The sequence below is a fragment of the Pantherophis guttatus genome, chromosome 3 (genome assembly GCF_059756535.1).
Source record: "Pantherophis guttatus breed Tessera chromosome 3, ASM5975653v1, whole genome shotgun sequence".
NCBI lineage: Eukaryota > Metazoa > Chordata > Lepidosauria > Squamata > Colubridae > Pantherophis > Pantherophis guttatus.
The window spans coordinates 71,208,278-71,230,423 of NC_142065.1; the positions used below are offsets into that span (position 1 = coordinate 71,208,278).

Sequence of the window (22,146 nt, forward strand, 5' to 3'; positions counted from 1 at the left end):
CTTGTCACATGGGAGAGCAGAAGAGGAAAAAAATTGCAGGTGAGAAAATGAGGAAGCTGCAAGTAAGAGAAAGAAACACTAAGTTTTTTTCTACTGATCTACATAAAAAGCCATTTAAATGTTTTTACTCTTTCCAAGCATTGATGTCAAATTGTTCCTTTAAATCATGCATGTTTGCGTGATCACGCATATTGTATGCACTGAGTTCCAATCAGGGACAATAAGAGTGACATATGATTTTTATTATTTTGTTATTCAGAACTACAAATCTTCATATGGGAAGTCTTGTATTAATGAAGCAAAATTTAAAGAGCATAAAACACAATTAACTGAAACAAACCCCTTTTCTGTGCTGAGCATGACAAAATCAATTTAACCTTACTGGTTCTCATTAGCCTGAATTAAATTACATCTGAGAGCAAGTGTTTGACCTGTTCTGGATAATGTCATGTTAATTGGTCTCTCCAGTTTAAGACAATAGTTTTCTATCAAAGACAACTGGATCTTCTGAGCTTGTTGGTCTCATAACTTATGTGAGGTCTCTGTAAATGGATTCCTTCTATTTTCCTTGGCCAGAGCTGTATCTTATAAGAGCTTTATATCACTATTGAGTGAAACTGGAATCAAAACTTGGTAAGACCAAACTTGAACTATTTCTTTCCCATGTCCCAATCAATTATTCACTTCTCTGTGTCCTCTTTTCTCTTTTCTCCTCTTCCCTCATATCCTTTGGCTGCCCTCACTGCATTATCTTACAATTGATCTCTTCCATCATCTGACATGAATAGAAAGTTTTAAAAAGTCTAATTCATGGGTGTCCAATCTTGGCAATTTTAAGAGTTGTGGACTTCAACTCCCAGAATTTCCCAGCCAGCCATTCTGGGAATTCTAGCAGTTGAAGTCCACAAGTCTTAGAGTTGCTAGATTTGAACAGCTCTGGTCTAATTGATGCCTGGAAGCATGGCGTGGAAGAATCATACCATAAAGGGTTGTGACCATTTACCTTACTCCAGTGATTGGTTTCAACTGGCGTTATCACCGGTTCTCTTCGTGCACGCGCTTTGCGTGTGATCGCCTCCCGCCGGTTTTACTACCGGTTCTATAGAACCGGACCAAACCGGGATCAACCCACCATTGGTGTTATCCCAAACCACCAAAAGTCTTAAGAAATTTTATTTTGCATTTGAAGGTGTTAAATACTGGAAATTGGTGACATATGCAGGGCAGGGAGTCTCACAGTATTGAGTCATCAGCTTAATTTGGAAGGAGAAAAGGCACATAAGAACTACTCTAAGCCTTCTTTCGGATAGGCAGATTCATAATGAAATCAGCTCAGCTGCATTTTGTCAGTCCCAAAAATCATATGGAGGGGGAAAAAAACCTCTGAATATATTCTCCATTCCCCACTTAGGTATATTTATTTTGTTCTACCATGAATTGAATTGGAATGGATTATATATCTAAAGCCAAAGAAAGTCAAGGAACAAAATCCTGACAATAACGTAGATTCAGAAATGCTCCTGATTAAATTAAAGAAATTTCATGGTATGTTCAATAGTTTGCTTTATCTACTTTCTATAGTAATGCATCAAGTGAACAAGTTTGTTTTTACTACTGGTTTTAATTCATAAATGCAAAGTTAACTGGCATGCAAAAGCTAAAAGACTTTGGCTAGTTAATTCGTAGATGAACAAATCTGACTGGCTTATCTAATATTAAGACAATGATCAAATTAAAAATGACCTTGATACATTAGAGAATAGGTTGAAAATTTTTAAAAAAATTAATGGGAGCAAATTCAATATTTTTCATGTGGATGACAGAGAACAAACAAAGCTATTGGTTGGAAGTGCCTGGCTTGGACATATTAAAAGATCTTAGAAAACTACTTCACTATAAAATAAGACAGCAATGTGATGTGACTGTAAACAAAGCAAATAAGATTTTAGAAAAGCATTAAATGCATTATAGTCTTAAAATTGTAGGGTGTGATTGTTCACTTTATTTTGCTTTTCTGAGCACGATGAGCATTAAGTTCTAGATATCCTATTTTAATAAGGATTCAGACTTACTGGATAAATTTTAGAAAACAGCAATAGAGATGATCAAGAAATTAGAAAGCAATTGGTATAAAAAAGATTAAAAATAACTGGGAATATTTAGCCGTAAGAGAAGATTGGGTGAGAATATGATAGCACTCTTCAGATATATGAACAGACGTAATGCAGAAAAAATGAAGACCTATAACCAATCATTCCAGGACACAAAAATTAATGAATTCAAGTGTTAGAGAAACAGATTGCTGACATGAATGTTAAGGGGGGGGCTTCTTAATGGGAGCAACATTTCAAAAGGGACCAATTAACCAGGATGACACCAGTAACAGTGAGCAGGAGTATCATAGGCAAATATCTAAATGGCTTCTTCTAGCTTTATGGTTTTCTTAGATTAGTTCATCTTTTATGGACTACCATTTTCAGCTCAAGCTTTTATAGATATATTCCATATTAATGGCTTGATTACTTCTTTCCTGGTTCCATTTCCTGTGAGAATTTCCTGGGTGATCAATTGTCAAGTAGCCTTTCCAGCTGCTAAAAGAAAAAATAAAGTTGTCTAATTCTCTTAATACTGTTTTGCTAAGAAAGACAGTCCATTTTGTCATTGTCTTCTGTCACATACTTAATATGCAAATTATAGCCTGTGTTTGAATATTCTGTTTATATTTGTTCTGTTTATATGTTTGTTCATGTTTGTACTAACTCTAGTATTTATAAATCTTTAATATTAGATTTTATAAAATGTTTTTCTTTTTTTCTTTATTTTAGGCATATATAAATAACAAATCAATATTTAATTTTAAAGAGAGTTTTTTTTAATTAAAGGCAGACTAAAAGTACAAACTAAGAAAGAAAATCCACCTTATGTTTTATTCTTATCAATAGTCACTAGTTACCAAGGATTCACTACTGAAGTATAAACAATACAAAATATTATTGTAAAATAGTAGAAATTCTGTCATTGTGCTGCATCCTTTGATTGTAAAAAAAATTCCTTTTACAGTACAGATTGTTGTATTTCCAGCCATCATTCTATAACATCTGGAATAATATCACATTTCCAATTTCTCAGTAGATGTTCTAAAATACTTCTACCATGATTTTTTTAACTATTTCACCATTTATCTGCAAGCAGGGAGTTAGACTTTCAAATAATATTGTTACTGCATGAATGTATAATTTTAAAAAGATAAAGGCTGATAAGGATTTTATCTGTTAAATCTTGAAAGTTGATGCCAATCATTCTCATAATACTAGATGAGCAAATGTTTAAAAGCAACTTTCTATTGAAAGAGCTCTAAATGTATACATGGAAATACCATTTAGAAAGGATTTTTTGTAGAATTTGTAGAAGTTAACTGAGTGCTGTGCTTTTGCTTTTTGCTAAATCAGTGGTTCTTTGTTACATAATAAGAAATGATAGTGCTGATATTCAGAATACAAGACCAGATGTGAAGGCTGAAAGACTATAGTATATTCTATTGAGATCTGTTATTATCTTGCAAACAAAAGTGAAATTTCACCTCAAGTTTCATGCTGGTTAATATTGCATAACATGCACTCTTAAGCACTAAAGTAGAAATTGATTCAGTAAAAGATGATTTTTCAAAAAGATGATTTCCTTCAATACACACATCATTTATGCACATGCTCTAACATGTAAATATCAATTCCTTGACCTACATTTCATAAATTTATGAATGGCGTTAAATCTGTTAAGTAAATGTGTAGTCATGACAATTATATATTTAATGGTTCTATATGCCTAGAGACAAACTCTGGCAAATTGAATTAATGGCTTTTTAGGCCATACACACTTGGAGGTGAGGGAATCAGTATTTGAGATGGATTTGAAGAAGAGTATTAGAAGAATATTGATGCATTTGATTTTTGGTATTGGAGAAGTCTCCTGAGAAGATTATGGCTAGCCAAGAGAACAAACAAAAAGATAATTTTAATTTATTTAAATTGATAATGGAATATTAAAATAATAAAACAATTTAAATACATACAATACTAAATACATAGAAAGAAATAATACAACGTAAAAATAAAAAAAAAAATTCTTGACCACAACTCAAAAGGGACGAAGTGATTTCAAAAATTGTTTCCTTACAATCCATTGTTTTGCCAAGTGTCAGGGCAGTGATCAGGTGCCCAGGTGGTTGGTTCTTTAGGACCCAGAGACAATGAGCACTCCAGTGAATAAAGAGATGTTAAGCTTCATTATTAACTCAAGCAAACAGCTTTAAAAGTATAACATAAAAAGCACACATACCAAGCAAGATGCTACCCAAATCTCTTATATGCTGTCAGGAGCAACAGCAGTGATACTGTACATCAAGGGTGGCCAATTTCCACAGTACCCAATTCTAGATTCTGTGCAAAAACTCTCAACAAACAACAATCACAAGGTTTTTATCTAAACCTGGGATCATGATTTCATGGTCATGTGACTGCAAAATCTGACCTTGATTGGATAGCACATGACTCTGGGATGGGAATCGAAAATATGAGATTTTCACAGGTTTACAACTATGTGAGAATTCTCTCCTTTATTCAGCAAGCAAGAGTACAAAAGAAGCAGCTTAGCTCAGAATAAGCTGCAAACTTCTAGACCTGTGGTAGCGAACCTATGGCACGCGTACCGGAAGTGGTACACAGAGCCATCTCTCCAGGCATGCCAGCCGTTGCTGATTGCTTTTTTGGGTTGGCCAGCTGATCTTTGCATGCGGGGGAGCACTGGAAACCGAAAGAGCAGCTCCCTGGTGTGCATGTGCACGCCGGGAATCTGAGCTTCCGGTTTCCAGCCTGCGCATGCACGCCAGCCAGCTGGTCTTTGCTCATGCATGCATGCCAGAAATCAGAAGACCAGGTGACCAGTGCACATGCACACACCGTAAACCAGAAGCTCAGCTTCCTGGTGCACATGCACGCTGGGGAATTGCTCTTCCGATGTTCCTCCGCGCGTGCGCATGCACGCTCCCATTTCGGCACTCAGTGCCAAAAAGGTTCGCCAACACTGTTCTAGACTTTTCGTAATATGTAGGAAAAATCAAAATACGTCACTAAATTCTTAAGAATAAAAATGAACTTATGTATTACTACTACAGTATATGTACAGTGTGCTTGTATGTTTTATTTATTTAAGAAAATTTGTATGGCTGCCCAACTCACTCTCAGTGACCCTGGGTGGCTTACAAAGATAAAAACCCAACATAAAAACCATAAAAAGCAATAACCCACCCAATCCCACCAGCAACAAAATTCAGTCAGTCAAATGAACCATTTGATGGGCTACACCCCACTCTGGGTTCTCCAGGTCCGTTGGCAAAACCTGATCTTAAAAGCTTTGTGGGAAAGTGTCAGAGTGGAGGAGGCCAACTTTTATATCAACATGCACTATTGCTCATAGAGAAAGTGCAGACCTGTTGTCTATGAAGATTCGCAATCAACCAGGTCATGGTTGTCCCTAAGGTGATTTTTCAAAGGGCTACTGAACTTTTTTGGTTTTTTTGTTTGAAAACATTTCACTTCTCATCCAAGAAGCTTCTTCAGTTCAGAAGCAAAACGTTTTCAAAGGGGGAAAAATCAAGAAAAAGCCAGTTGCCTTTTGGAAAAGCACCTTTGGTGCAGAATCTGGTAACTAAAGAAATTAAAAGAATAACCTACAGGATAAAATCTATTTATGTGGTCATCAAGAATCACCTGATCATCCTTACTGCTATTTTTAATAATCATAATATATGTAATTATTATTTACAGCTGATTGTTTGTAATTCTCCAGTCTTGAAAGATTTTTGGTTTCACTGGAATTTCCATTCTGCTGAACTCAGTACCATGGACACACTTTTCCTTTTGGAAGCTTTTGCAGAGATGATTAACATATCACAAATTATGAAGAGAAATTGAGAAAAATCACCATAAACTAATTGGATAATCAATAAAATGCTGTCAGCACAATAGCATTAAATGAGTATTAGGTTAATCTACATGCCTTATTTATCTGAATGGCAGATTCATGTAAGTGGTTTTTAAATATGCAAATTCAGTGCTAACTAATAGGGGGGATTTTTCAGTAAGAGGATAAACAACAGCAGATTAGCTCTCTTAAAGACATCGTACAACACCTCTGTTGATTTGTCACTGCAAAATAAACGTGTGTGTTTGTATGTGTAAAATCCGTTCTCATCCCAATGGATGATATATGTCTTCCTCAATCCAGGGTCCTCTACCAGAGGACTGGGAGTTTGAGGGTTCTGGGCACAATCTCAGCTGTTCCTAGTACTGTTAAGTAGTGGTAAGAGCGCTCAAGGCTGTGACTCCCACCTAGCTGGTAGAGTGGCTCCATCAGATTCCAGGGACAGTATCAGAGCTTTTTATTCTGGAGAATGCAGTGCCAGGAAGAGTTAAGATACTGCAGAAAATCTTCAAACTTCCAAGCCTCTGGTAGATGACTTGAGATTGAGGAAGATGTATCTACATCTAATCACCAACAACAGTGTTCCCAACCTCTCCACTTGCAGATGGGTGTATGACATCTCTCAGAATTCCCCAGCCAAATTGGATATCTGTCCTGTCCCGTCCATCCATCCATCCATCTAACTACCTATGTACCTACCTACCTATCATCTCACAATATAATAATGTTTAAGGAAAATACAGTTACAGAATGAAACTACGGTGTGTTTTGTTTTAAATTTCTTGGTGTATGAGTCCATATGAATAAAAAAGTTTCATTGCTTTATTCGAATTATTTTAAACAACACAACATTTGGCTCTGTTTGGTACATTTTAATTCTATAAGGATATCTTGTTTAGAAGCTTAATGACATTGCCCCCCAAAAGGTCTTTTAAAATATAGAGCATAGAAATGGGCACAAATGAGATACGAACAAAAATTCATTAATGTAAATTGTCAGTGTAGTTTAAAGTTAGTTTCATATTTCGGCTCTTGTTGTTCTTTCCCTTTTTATTTATTCATGGTTTTTAGCATCATGGACACAGAAATTTGCTATGGCTTCAAGAGATGAACTTTTCCTAGATTATTTTCAGTATTGAAAGGTAACTCAAAAAGTATTAGAAGAATGAATAAAAATAAATAAATAAGTCCCCAATTGAAAGGGTTTGTACCACAAGATGATCAAGTACAACTCCATTATCTTTCCTAAATTTAATGTCATTATTTACTGTTGAAATTTTGTGGTGCAGTAGTTAAGATCTGTTGATATTAAATTGACATTCTAGTTAAATTTCAATATAAAGTTAGAAAACAAATAAAAACCACATTTTTCTGTCCTTGCTGAAACAGACTTAACCCCTCGCAAATATGTTTATTCGTACTCTCAATAACATGCAATCATTTAAGCATTTACTCAAAGCTCATATCAAATAGCTATATTGATTTTACAGACTGAAGCCATACTTAGATGACTCCAAGTTGCTATCAAACTCACCATTAGCATACTGTTTGTGACAGAGATCACCCAAGTGTCTACAAAAGAGATTGTGCCCTCCATTCATTCCAGAAAAATGATATGCTACAAAAGTCAATATGGCAATATATAAATGGCAATATATAAATGTACAAAATAAGCTGCAGTTTTCTTAATGAGCATAGAGTGGATTTTATCCTACTGCTAAAACAAATGCATTTTAATGCATTAAAAATATCCAAATGTTTATCGTGTTGAAAGAATGCCTTGTAGATAGGAGCTATGGGGTAAAAGACATTGGGGAAAATATGCCAATTCTGTCTTGCTATATAATACTCCTTTTGCATTACGAGATTGGCAGTAAAAAGAGTCAATATTTCATTTCTGTTCACTGTATGTTCTGCTTCATAATTTTATATTCTGGATAGTGGCAGTATGGCTTTTCAGAAGACAATTCTTCAACATAAATCTCACCCTTCTCAGTGCTTTGTGTTTCTTAATAATAGTCTATATGCTCTAACACACAGGAAATCAACCATGTAATTGACTAGTCTTCCATTTATATAAAATCTGACACTTCATGGATCCTATTAGACAGTGCATTATGTACAATATTCTAACATGGATGTCTCCAAAAATATTTGAAAAGGAACTTGACTTGCAGCTACAATTCTCCTGAAACCTTGTGCAATACGTTTTACATACTACATTAGCATTGCATAAAGGGGAATGTTACAAAATTTTAAATAATTAATGGAGAACTTGGTAACAAGTATTTTTTTATAAACTACAACCACAGTCTAAACTTGTGTTATAATTGTTTTGGATAATCTTTATATGTAATTTATATTGCAATGGCAGAGATGTGTAAAATCTTTACTTTCTTTAATTTTAGGTAAGGAATATTTAAATGGGGAATCTGCCTTCCCCATTAATTAAATATTAATATTTAAATATTCCTTATCTAAAACAGCATAACTATTTTCATATATCCTTTATTTTATTTTTAAACACAAGCTCTCTCATTCTCATAATTAATCATTACTTGTTACAAAATCTAATTTATCAAATCTATATAATAAAAAAGTTATATATTTTGTATTGTAATTTAAAAGGGGGGGTGTACCGGGGGGGTGTCCTCTGTTTTCTAATTTCATTTCTGCATTGAAAGTACAATGGGATCATAATTAATTTGAATTATGCTCTTATCTCATTTTCATTGTTCTCACAAAGAGAACACTTTGTGTGCAAAATTCTCTTTGTGGATGTGATAGAAATGAAAACGGAGGAATTTATAATTATACAGTAGAAAAGTTGGTTTACAGAATGTGGAGAAAATTTGAGGCAGGGTCTCCAATAATCAATGGCAATAACCAGAAGACTATATGAAATGCCTTCTAAATGAACCCAGCATAAGATCAGTTCACATTGTTTCTTCACATTGGAAAAAGGTGTATGGAAGATATGAATAGAAAGGCATGCATATGTAGAACATTCTTTGATTGAAGCAAAGGGAGCCATGCCTGAGCCTGGACCTGGATTATGAGGGCTCTACAAAGAGACATTTGGGGTGATAACTGGAATTGGAATGGATATTGTTTTGTTAAAACACAATGGTATGTCAATCCAGTGAATTTGATCCTGCCTTGCCTGTTGACTACAGATGACTGAAAACCTTAATTACATATATGTTTCAGTTTCCTCATATTTAGAAATATTTCAAAATTAGATTTTAGATTCGTTTGATTAGATTTAGATTAGCTTGTCAATGTTGTCAAGAACTGAAAACTATTACAGGTAAATCCTTGATTTACGACCACAAATGAGTCCAAAGTTTCTGTTGCTAAGCAAGAAATTAAGTGTTAAGTGAATTTTGTTTCATTTTATGACCCTTCTTGCCATAGTTGTAAAGTTAGTAACAACTTAAGTGAATCTGCCCTCCCCATTGACTTTATTTGTCAGAAGGTCAAGGGGGATTACATGTCTCCAGGTCATTGTAATAGTCATAAATATGAGCCAGTTGCCAAGCATCAGAATTTTGATCACATGACCACAGGAATGCTACAACTGTTGTAAGTGTGAAAAATGGTCATAAAGTGGCTTTTTCCAGTGCCATTGTAACTTTGAATGTCACTAAATGAACTGTTGTAAATCGAGGGCTGCCTATATTTTCTAGATTGTCATACTTCGAAGTAACTTTTAAAAACAACTCTAAAGCATTAAGTAATATTTAAAAAGATAGTTCTAGATCTTAAAGTATGCTTGATCTAATAAAAACTTTATAAAAACTATATAAAACTTTATGTAAATGTATGTAAAAAAAAACTTTAACTCAAAGATGAAGGCATTTGTTGAAGCTCTATTGAGCTGTTTCCTTCTCCACTTGTCTGATTCAGACATAACTGAAAAGTACACTAGATGTAAGATACCCAAATTAGGAAAATAGAGTGAACAAAGAGGTGAGAATATATATAAATAGATTTAATATAAATCCCAAAGCAATGTAAATAGATGAAAAAGTTCTTGATCATTGTCCAAACTTGCTATAAAATTCAGGGGTGGGTTCTACTTACCTTTATTACCGGTTCGCAATGGAACTGCACGCACGCTGATGACGTCCAGGTTGGTGGGCAGAGCCTCCCGCCAGTTTTACTACCGGTACCAGTCTGAACCAGGGGAAACCCACCTCTGATAAAACTCCTGAAGACAAGAATAGTACTTATGGGTAACTGATAACCAATCTGTTTCTAAATTGTTCACATCGAAGTACAGTATTTTCATAACATATACCAGTATTAGATTGTCATTCCAGGTTGCGTTTTCAAAGAATCCTTGTAACAAAGACTGTTCATATGAAGCCTGGAAACCTATTATTTTATAATAGGTTGTATATTGTATATCTTTAGAGAGTTTCTTCAAAAATCTTTGTCATCAAAAACATCTTACACAATACTATTAGCTTTTTCTGGATATTTTTTATCCGTCCCCATCTTTTTGTTATCAAGATTACATTTATTAATAGAAAAACAGAATAACAATAAGTAAGAAAATCAGCATTTCTAAATTGCATTAGTAGGCACAAAATAATAATATTTTTATTGTAAGGTGTTGGACCTCATGAGCACACAGTACTTTGTGTAATTTATTAAAACAATTCCTCTTTTTTTTGGCTTCCACATCAATCTGAAAAAAGGTATGGCTGCTTAAAGTGAATTAAAATTAACTCAACTTTTAAAGCAACTGCTCCGTCTTTTGGCTTGGGTTGATGTTTGAAAAAGGAAAAAAATCTTCAATGAATGCAGAGAAGTGCTGATGTGAGATTCAAAACAATTTTTTCAAATCATTTTCAAGCTCTACACCACCATGCACATACATGTATGTATATATATGTGTGTCAATAATAGATACAGCAAAAGACAGATCACAGAGCTTTGTTTTGGATCTTAGTTATTAATTTTAATTTCACCCAGGGAATGAAGTAACCATAGCTTCTGATTAATGAGAAATAAAGATTAGTAATTTTCTGAATAAAAGATAATCTAATAAAAGGGGAATTAATTAATTTCCTTTCCCCCATTTTTGTTAGATTAAATGTTTGATTAAATCCTTCAAAGAGGATAAATTTTACACATAATTATAAAGATGAAACTAGTGCCATGGCATTAAGTACCATTATTTAAATTCATTTTCTTTCTTTTTTTTTACTTACCGTGTTTCTCCAAAAAGAAGGCCAGGTCTAATTTTCTTTTGACCCCCCAAAAAACAGCTAGGTTTTCTTTTTGGAGGGTTCTAATTATTGACTCGCCTTGCAGTGTTGGCACTGACAGCCCTGCCCAGCAGGAGCCCGCTGCTGGCCCACTTCTTCTGCGGCCGCTTGCCTCCACTTGCATGCATCGCCCCAGGCTCTGTTTTGTGTTCAGATGTTTGCCGGCAGGCATCTGAAGGTGAAACAGAGGCCGGGACAATGCATGCGAGTGGCTGCAGAAGAAGCAGCCGCAGAAGAAGGCAAGGCAGGTGCGGGGTGTGTGAGGCCTGGTAAGTAGGGCAGCTCTACCCCCCTATCCCCACCCTAGTTGTTTTTTACCCGTGTGCCTCACCCCACCCCCTGCACCCCGGGGTGGGCGAGGGTTTTAATTAGGGCTAATTTTGTGGGTGGGGCTTAATTTGAGCATGCACTCAAAAACGTGATAGGGCTTCTTTTCAGGGTGGGTTGTCTTTTTGGAGAAACACAGTAGGTTCTTTTTTTAAATTTCTGATCCAGCCAGAAGAAGATTTGTAATATGCATTGTATCACAGTTTATTAGGTTTTTGGAAGAAAGGGTTCTATTTATAAATTTAGCATTTAATTGAAAATTGATAGAGGAGGTTTATAAAAGGATATCAAAAACTTTTAATTTGTTGGTGTATCTCTGTCATGAGAAAAGTTGCCATATTTGAAATTCTTTGGCTTAGGATAAGGCAAGTAAGATTGGGGTATAATAGAATTGCAATGACTTTGAATCCCATGAGCTTCAGAAAAGATGAAGGAAGTATAGGTAGTCAAAATTATAGAATTTGTTTCTGGGTTATATAATGACCTCAGTCTACTTGAACTATTTTTTAAAAAGATTGGAGAAATTAATGGAGCTATCAGTTGCTACCTGTCACAGCTGAATAGTCCTGTGTTATTTTCAGGATCAATTCTGATTGTTCCTCTGACTTTGAGAATTCCCATGCAGTTGGTCAGAACAGCTGCACATCTGAACCCTGCAGGATTTACCGGAAGCAGTATTAATTGGTTGGGCATTTATTAACTGATAAACATTTTTTCTCTCTCTCTGAAGACCCTGATCTCAATAATACAGGTGGAAAGCTTTATTTTTTCGTCCAGGGGTGATCGCAAAAAAATGAAAAAAAAATATTGTACTCCATTATAATCTCTAGGGGATCTTTCCACCACCAAATTATATTAATTGAGATTGCTGGGTGTTGGAGAGTCTTTAATCTCACATGTTCTCCGTGCTTTTCTGATAGAGACTACAGGAAAACGTTGTGAGGGGAATCCTCTTTCAAGTTCTCTGTTCCTGTACAGATATACTCCCAACATGGCTGATCCAGTAGACTTCTCTTTATCTTCTAATTTCAAGGTTCCTTAAACTTATTTTGACATACAGCGATGAAAAAGCATAGTTACCCATAGTGCAAGACTGGCTTTTGTTTTTTATATTTCCAATTTCTAGTTTTGCCTATTCTCCTGTAAATTTTCCCAGCCATATTTTACAAAACCCAATGCAATGCAAGAATATAAAGAGCCATTCCCAATGTACTTTTACACTTTTGGATGATATTCCCAGCTTTCATTTCTTTATAACAAAGTTAGCAAAGCATATGCTTATACACAGCCATTTTCACCTCTTTCAAAAAACATTTGCTCCTCACAGTTTCTTTTTGTAAGCATTTGGGTATCATAATACTTTCTCTATCAACTTTCATCTTCATTAAACATTCTTTCGAGATGCACAATTCCCTTTACGTGCTCAAGTTTTGCACCATAATGTGTAGTTATTCACTCCAGTTCCCTGTCAAGCACAGCAATCATAATCTTTGATGCATTAATATTCATATCCATGTTCATAGTTGCACTACAGATCATCTGGGTTCTCAGCCAGCAAAATGGCATTGTCTGCATGCAAAATATGTGAATTTTTATATTCTCAACTAGCAAACGTCTAAGTTCACTTTGAAGATTCCATATACATTTATTAATAAATGCATTAAACAACATACCACAGTTCTTGTTTTTGAGCAAAAAAAAAGTGTCATGTAGGATATATGTAATAAGGCTGTGCAGCATTTTGGCTTAAATTCTAAGGCTGGCAGCCATATGCTCATAGGAAAATGCTTGGCTATTTCAAAAACTTTAAGATACTTGCTAGTTTTCTGGTTCCACTCACTTCAAAATACTTCTTGGAATCAAATCTAAACTGTTGCAAGATTGTATCAATGATACCAGTCTGTCAAAAATCTTTGGAGTGATGTAGTTATTCAGTGAAGTGACTACACTTGAGAATTTTCTAATGAAGAAATTGCTTTCTGAGAATATTTTCTACTAATTCTGGAATGAAACAGTGTTCAAGTTTGCATGCTAGATAATCATGGTTACTTGTATTTATGATTTCTTGTATGTATGGTTGAATATAAATGGTCTAATTTCACATTTTTCAGATCCATAATATGCTAAGCATATATTCAAATTAGGATAAATCTCTGTGTGTCGTATATTATGCTACATCAGTTCTGTTTATTTATTTATTGGTTTGATTTATATGCCGCCCTTCTCCAGAGACTCAGGGCGGCCTACAATGCGTTAAGCAATAGCCTTCATACTTTTGTATATACCTGCTTAGTAGGGCTTTCGGCCCCCCCAAGTGGTGTTCTTTTTTATACAAAGTCAGCTTATTGCCCCCACAACACGGGTCCTCATTTTACCTACCTCGAAAGGATGGAAGGCTGAGTCAACCTTGAGCTGGTGAGATTTGAACTTGCAGTAATTGCAGGCAGCTGGTGCTATTTAATAGCACTTTAGTCTGCTGCGCCACCAAGGCTCCTGTTACAGTAGTTCTTGTTTAGTGACAGTGATTTCCACCAAAATAGTACCATGTGACTGAGAGAAAGACACACACAGAGAGAGAGAATAAGAGACAAACATTATAAAGGTCACCAATTGCTGTCATCTCTTTCAAATAAAATTCACTCATACAGTGTCCTGTACCTGACCCATTTTCCTCCTCATTTGCCTCATTGCAGGGCAAAAAGATGGCTTAAACAAGCTAACTCTTCCTGAGCTGCTTTTCTCCACAGTACAATCCTAAAAAGTGCTAATCACAAATTAACAAATTCAACTCTGTGATTTTAATTAGTTGATTAGTTGATTAGGACCCTTCTGATAGTATACAGTTGCTGCCTAAAACTAAAACTAACCAGATCTTAATTTGACTGTCTGGACATTGAAGCCTTTTGTTGTCATAAATTCATGCATTGGTCAGAAAATGGATTTAATTACAACTTGTTACCCTCCATATTTGCATGTTCAAGGCAGTTGCTAAATAAAGACTACCTGTACATATTTTTATTGTATGTGATCAGATATTGCAAAGAGGAGCAAAGAGGTAAGACTATCTTAGAGGATCATAAGATAATACCACCTCATAAAAGATTTGCATACATCTTAAAATGTTGCATGAGGACCAGAAAGACCAATGGCATCAGTAGAGGAAGTGCCAAGAAAATCAAGTTGGTGCTTAAAGCATCACAATTGAAATCTTGCCCATTTTGTTCTTTTGACCCATTCATTCAAAGGGGATGGAGTTTCAGCTGTGCTACTATTATTGCCATCTTGATTTTTATAATGTCCCTAGTTCAAATTTACCTTCAGCTATGGAAGGTCACTGGGTAACTCTGGGCCAATTATGCTTTCTCGATCCAGTCTGTTTCTTTGGCATCGTAAGGAGGACAGTTGAAGAAGGAGACACTGCCTGAGCTCTTGGATGAAAGATGGCATGGGATAAGTCTAATAAATAAATTCTGAAAAATCAATTTTGCCTTCTGTCATTCTAGCTTCATCTTTCACAATTAATATTCTTTATTATTCTAGACAGAGGCAAGTTATTCTAGATTCTTTTAATGAATTATATGGGCAACCTTTCTCAACTCATCTTGCTTTCAATAGCTACTTGGTTCTTCCCTAGCCATTGACCGTGCTAGCTAAATTGGTTGGGACTTAGTCCAAATCTTCTGAAGCACACTAAGTTGGGGAAAGAACTTAGATGAATTGTTATATTTATTCTGAAAATCAAATGATGCTTCATCCATTAAGATGAACAACAGAATAATTTTCTTTGCTTTAGATAGTAAGCTTCGTTTTTCAAGAATGTAATAACGATTTAGAGTGGTCTGTGGAAGACTTGGGATAACATTGAAAAAGCATATTATTTGTACTGTTGACATTTTAAAGCTGCTTTGTACCCTACATTATAAATAACTTCATTTTCTATATCTTCTCAGGTCCCTTATGGATTTCTATCAAAATTGTATTTAAGATATGTTTGAAGCCTTAAATCTACAGCCCAATAAATTGATGCAATGCTAATGTTATTTGGGTAATGCCTGTGGGGATGAGTGCTTTACAAAAACATGTGTTAGCCGTGAAAGACCAGGTCCACATATGGAGGTCTAATTAAACAGATTTATTGCTAAATAGCCTATCCACAGGAATCTTCTCAATTAGCAGTTTGCACCTGCTTGAAGTTATATAAGGCTCCATGGAATTCAAGTGGGCATTGGGGTGGGGTGGGGTTGGACTTAGTTTGCTTGTGACTACGTAGAGATTCTAAGCTGATCCCTCTTTTAACTCAACCCTAGGCTCTGCCACTCTTTCTCCTATAGCCAATACAATTATATGTCAGTCAATACAATTGTTCAATATTTGTTAGCCTTAGACAATTTAAGAATTTGCAGAATATGTAATATCCTCCAGTATTATTGCTAATATAATATCAAACTCTTAAGAACATGCTTGCTTGTTCACTCTTACACACATACATAGTGACCCGAACATTTAAAAGCAAAATCAGAATACATTTTTAACTGGATATTGAAAATTTCTGGGTAACATTATAGAGCTTTCTGTTTTCACACACACACACACACATACACACACACACACACACACACACACACACGTTTCTATGCCAGCAAAATAAACAGTGCAGGGGAAATTTAGCAGGAATGAGATTTGTTACTTCTCTATAATAAGTTGATCTCCATTGCTGGAAGAAAAATACAGACACAGAGAGCAAATATGTTTTGTTATATTAGAATACAATAGTGCTTCTTTTCAAGAACATTATGAAAGAGAATAACCTTTTATTTTCAGACTTTGCACATTTTGCTTCCAAAATGTAACTGTGAGTATGAATCAAGCACTCAAGCTGAATCTGAAAAGTTTCCTGTTAATATTGCTCCTGTATTGTACACCACCCAGAATCACGTGTTTGTGAGATGGCCAGCTATATAAAAATATGCAAAATAATAAATAAATAAATAAATATAAGAAGGCCTTCACTATAGAAATACTGGCTGCGGCCATTATCGTAACTGAAGAAAACCAAACATTTTTAGGTTTTCACGTCCCTTAAGATGTCCCATGTGCTATTTTATGCCATAGTGAATAAGTATCTTCAGATTTGTGAAAGGAATAATTGTTCAGTTTCATCACCCAACTTTGAGAAAAAACGAATGCCTCGCAATCCTCAAATTGAGTTGCATACAGTAACCTGTAAAATTATATTTAACCTTTAACAGCTGATCTTAATTGAAAGTGATTACTGTCCAAAATGCAAACATCAGCATCTGCTCCAGTTAAATTTTAAAATTGCTTTATTCTTGGAGAGCCCTGTTTTAGCTTATGTCCCTTGGCTGAAAGCAACCAGATTGAAAGTTCATTATTGTCATGGATAAACATGACACCAGCTGTCCTTTAGTCCCACTGATAGTCATTTTCCCCCATTTGTTTCTTTTTCAACTTTTGAGAAATTGTAAAGGAGGAGAAGGGATTTGTCTTGGCAGTATTTGTAGGGTAATCTTGTACAGAGATCTAAATATATTGAAATAAATATGCATCTGAGTCTTTAGCACAATTGTAACAGAGAATAAAAGCACAAAGAATAAAATAAGTTAGTTGTTTTTCTCTATTTTATTAACATTATGCTTTAAGCAAAAGTGTTTTTTAAACATATATGTTGACAATAAAAATTAGAAACTAACCAAAGGAGCAGGGAGTAATTTTTCAGCACTTTCTAAATAGAATTAAAATCTACATATGCTTGTTCTGCTTATTTTTCCTCTTTCAGTCCCAAAGAGCTAAAGGCATGATAGATAGATAGATATCACTTTAAATCACTGTGAAGTGATATATAAGTCTAAGTCCAATTAGACCAATTTGCAGTCAGCAAGAGTTTGTTTTCTAATTTCTGTTCCGTTGAATGACTTCCTTTATCTACTTCAAGTTTAGATTTTTCTAAAATATATTTTCTTGTTTTTATTTGACTTAAGATACGTGAGCGTTGAGCTGACTAAATATATTAAAATATTAGAAATATAGAAAACTATAGCTAAAGCAAAAGATTCCCCTTTCTCCATAATTAAACTGTTGAAAAAAAACCTTTGGAAAAGAGAATTCAGGAAAGCTTTTAAAAAGAGAGAAATAATATCAGTCTGGCTCTGCTACTAGAGTCATTTATGTATGCTTTCTTTGATTGATCTTCATGTAGTAAATAAATTTCAGAAAAAAATGGAATACCATTTTACTGCTCCATATGCCAATTTTGGTACTTTTTAAAATGGCTGGCAGTTAAATGTTTTTCCTTCACTTATTGTATGCTGCTCTGCATTAATATTCCTCTGCTTAAATATAATTTTTAAAGCATAATATTTTAAAATTATTACAAAACTGACACTTTGCTTCTGTAAATAGACGCTAATGAACTTGATACCTTGAAATGTTTGTAGATATGTTTGCTCATTCCAGCTCAAAAGTATCAACATAATAAAATTAAATATTTAATCACTGCATTTAGTATGCAGATATAGAGGCACTTACGTAGCTTAAATGATTATAAATGAGGAGTTTTTTTGCATGAAGAGTTTATCTTATCTGTGTAATACAAGGGGTTCCAGTTGAAATGTCTTCCAAGAAGAAGGTAGCAAGATCTATTTATTTGCTGGAGTTTTCTTCTGGACTCTTAAATTTGTAAAGCCAATACTTTTTCCTCCTAATTTTCCCCACAATAACCTAACTAAGAAGTCAGTTAGGTTGAAAACTAACTAATGAAGAGTTCAAACTTAGGACACAGTAGAATGCATGCTTTTTTTCAGCTTCCATTAAGATGGAAGTGATGAAGAGAAGCTATCCTCAATTTATGAGCACAATTGAGCTCAAAATTTCTGTTGCTAAGTGAAACATTTAAGTAACCTTTGCCCCATTTTACGACCATTCTTGACAGAGTTGTTAAGTGAATCACAGCAGTTATTAAGTTAGAACACGGTTAAGTGACTCTGGATTCTCCATTGACTTTGCTTATCAGAAGGTTACAAAAAGTGATCACATGACCCCAGGACACTGCAACCATCATAAATATGAGTCCATTGCCAAGTGTCTGAATTTTGATCATGTGACCATGGGGATGCTGCAGTGGTCGTAAGGGTTAAAAAAATGGCCATAAGTCACTTTTTTCAGTGCCATTGTAACTTTGAATGGTCACTAAAGGAACTGTTGTAAATCAAGGATTACCTGTATTCATGTTGGTCTGGATGTGAGCATAATGGGATGGGATCTAGGGCCCTATTTTAGCTATGTTCTGGGTTAGGTAACATGTGTTCTTGCCTTCAAGTCAATATGAGTATATTCTGATCTCCAGATCTCCTTTCTCTACAGACATAAAAAGGACTGGCCTCAGCACAAATCCTGTCTGTGTCCCACTTTGTGCCTTTCACACATTCAAGGAAATGTCTGAATAAGTTATAATGATAGCCCAAAGTCCTCCAGTGAATTTTGATAGCTGAAGATGAACTTGCAGCTTGATCTTTTGAGTCCTAATCTAATACTTTAACTACTGAACCACATGTGCTAATCAGTGCTATGAAGTCATTTTTCTGGAACCGTCTAGGAAAAAGAAAGATAAATAAATTGTGTATAAATCTTGTTCAAATTGCTGTTAAATTAGGAGGAATTGGGCCATAAATATTTGAACTGTAGGAAAAATTGGCTTTTCATGAGGAGACAGTGTAGTGAAACAGCTACTACAGTAATTTAAAAAAAATTAGGGGGGGATATAACTTAAAATATCTGTAATCATGATGTCTATAACCAAGTTTAATACAGGTTTCTCCAGTATGATACCATATAATAAACTTTATAAGGCCATGAAGTGATAATTCTTAAATATATCCTGATGTGGATTTTCCCTCACATTAACACCTATTTTGAAATAATGATTTATTTTTTTGTATTTTTCAGTTATAAACAATATTTTTTACTTCAATGAAGTTCCATATCAAATGAGACAAATACAATCATGTTTATGGTGTAGTGCTTGCTATACTGGGGAATAAAGAGGAAAAACTGTAGGCAACAGTGCACATAGACACTTTCCTTGTTGTTTTACTCTTACTCTTACTATGGCATCTTCCTGCTGTTATTTTAGATTTGCAGGCTGTCCAACTCCAGAATGATTCTAGATTAGTGGTCCCAACCTTTCAAACTTGGTGGACTGGTGGGGAGTGGAGAGGGGATGGTTCTGTGCGAGTGGCAGGTGCATTTGTGCAAGCAGGGAGCACAAATATTGAACAAATTGAGCTTTGCATACAAATGTGTGTGTGCAATGTGCACGCTCACCCACCACTTGCAAGTTTCTGTTCCGAACAGGCCGTGGCTCTAGAGCAGGGGTGTGAAACTCACGGCGTCACAGCGGCATCACATGACGTATCAGGACTTTTTCCCCCTTCACTAAACAAGGTGTGGGCGTGGCCAGCGTATGACGCATCCGGCCTGTGGGCCACAAGTTTGACAGCCCTGCTCTAGGGGGACCACTGCTCTAGAGACTTTTCACTTAAAAAATAGTAAATAATAAAAAATAATGGGTTTTTTTCCTAAAATTTGGTTACTTTTCAGAATAAGAATGTTCTTATTAAAAAAAACCTGGCTATTTTTTACAACAATCTCCACATATCTATTATTGTATTTTTTTTTTTTTAAATGGCAGGTTAGATATTCTGAAGTGCCGTGGTGGTGCAGTATTGCAGGCTAATTCTGCTGATTGCCAGCAGTTCGATCCTGACCGGCTCAAAGTTGACTTAGCTTTCCATCCTTCCGAGATCAGTAAAATGAGGACCCAGATTGTTGGGGGCAATATGCTGACTCTGTAAACTACTTAGAGGGGGCTATGAAGTGGTATATAAGTCTAAGTGCTATTGCTATTACATCAGTTCAGTTATTCTCTGTAAGATGTACAATGGCATTACAGTTGTTCAAATTAAATTATTTTTGTAAACAATTTTCTTCACTATGAGGAAGAACAATGCAAGCCTGAATAAATGGGTAGTATTTCCATAGGTTTCTGCCTGTCTCCTTTTATTTATAAAATGTTCTTTGTATTTTTCCTGAGTTTTGCACCCATTTGTGTACTTTGTTGCCCACTGAGATTTCTCTACTATTCCCTTCTCTATAGGCATCTTTGAACCTCTTTCAAATTTCTTTCTCCATATCTAGATAACAGATGCCATTTTTTCCCTTGTAGGGGTTTCCTCAATGATAGTTACTAGCTTCAAGAGATATATGTACAAAAACGGCAAAGCTGACGGAATCATGCTATTTTCATTGTTTTGATGAAAGCAGGCACATATGAACACCTCTGGATGATGTATTTGTTTACTTATTATAACAGTTGCACTTCTTCTTGATATAAAATACTTTACTTAAATTAAAATATTTTTGTCTTGTAGAGTAGTGAAAGTAAAATAAAGAATTGATTCATGTTCAAATTATAATCATCTGTAAATTATGGAAACAGTCTTTCCCTGGTTTATTCATTATACTTTCAACATACATCTTAAATTTTTTTCTTTCTCAATTAGTTTTGGAATTTTTACTCATATTTCTGGGTATAGATTAAAAAGAAAAAAGAAAAATTCAGTTATTTGGCTTTCTGAATCTAAATACACAGTAACCGTACTTAAGGAAACTGTAGAACAACATATTCACAGGTTCTAGGGAGTTTGCCTGGAATCTTCTACATTAGTTTATGAGCTATATACAAAAACCATCACCAAGTTAGAAGCAACGAACAAAAAGTGTTTAGTAAATTGATAGTGGTTTTCTGTGTTCAAAGAAATGGGCTACTATTTTCTAGAATTTGTTGATTCTCTTCTGAAGTGATTTTGGACAATTGGTTAATTATTTTTCTACTCAAATGAGCAGTGATTTTGGAAAATAATTTAGTTTATTATTTTTTTATTTTAGTGCGGCATTTGGAAATGACAACTAAAAGGAAAATTATTGGCCGCCTGGTGCCATGCCGATGTTTTCGAGGGGAAGAAGAAATAATCTCAGTGCTTGATTACTCCCACTGCAGCCTTCAGCAAGTGCCAAAGGAGGTATTTAACTTTGAACGGACATTAGAGGAGCTTTATCTGGATGCCAATCAAATTGAAGAACTTCCTAAGGTAAATGCTTTCTTTCTATAATATGTAAATGCAGCTGTCTAGCTAAGTGAAGTTTTGAAGCATACTCTATGAAAAGAACATTCAGCATAGGCAAAATTCATTGTGGCAGCTAATAACCCATTTTCTAGTCTTTAGAAAAGATGCTTCTGTTGGCTTTGCTTGCAGATATAAGACGATTACATAATAAGATAAAACTGGATTTTGTCCCTGCAAGTGCATCGACTCAAAATTCTCCATTAATTCATAATACTGAGACATCCCCAGAAGAATAGAGATTATTGCAAAGGCCCAAAATCTTTTTTTTTTTTTTTTGGTTAGAGGGGAAATTTGGAATTTTTGCAACCCTTATCTACTGGTTCCAGGAATGTGCTGGGTAGTTTTGAAAACAAAGTTTA

General features: G+C 35.0%; 1 protein-coding gene across 10 annotated transcripts in view; it reads left to right on the plus strand.

Annotated features, from left to right (window-relative positions):
* LRRC7 (leucine rich repeat containing 7) overlaps positions 1-22,146 on the plus strand; it is a 203,634-nt gene that overhangs the window by 54,375 nt on the left and 127,113 nt on the right. For all 10 annotated transcript variants that reach the window (XM_034433211.3, XM_087889808.1, XM_087889809.1 and 7 more), the window contains exon 2: positions 21,549-21,751. In XM_034433211.3, the coding sequence (XP_034289102.2) occupies positions 21,563-21,751 (189 nt within the window). In that variant the 5' untranslated portion in view covers positions 21,549-21,562. The remainder of the gene's footprint in view (positions 1-21,548; positions 21,752-22,146) is intronic.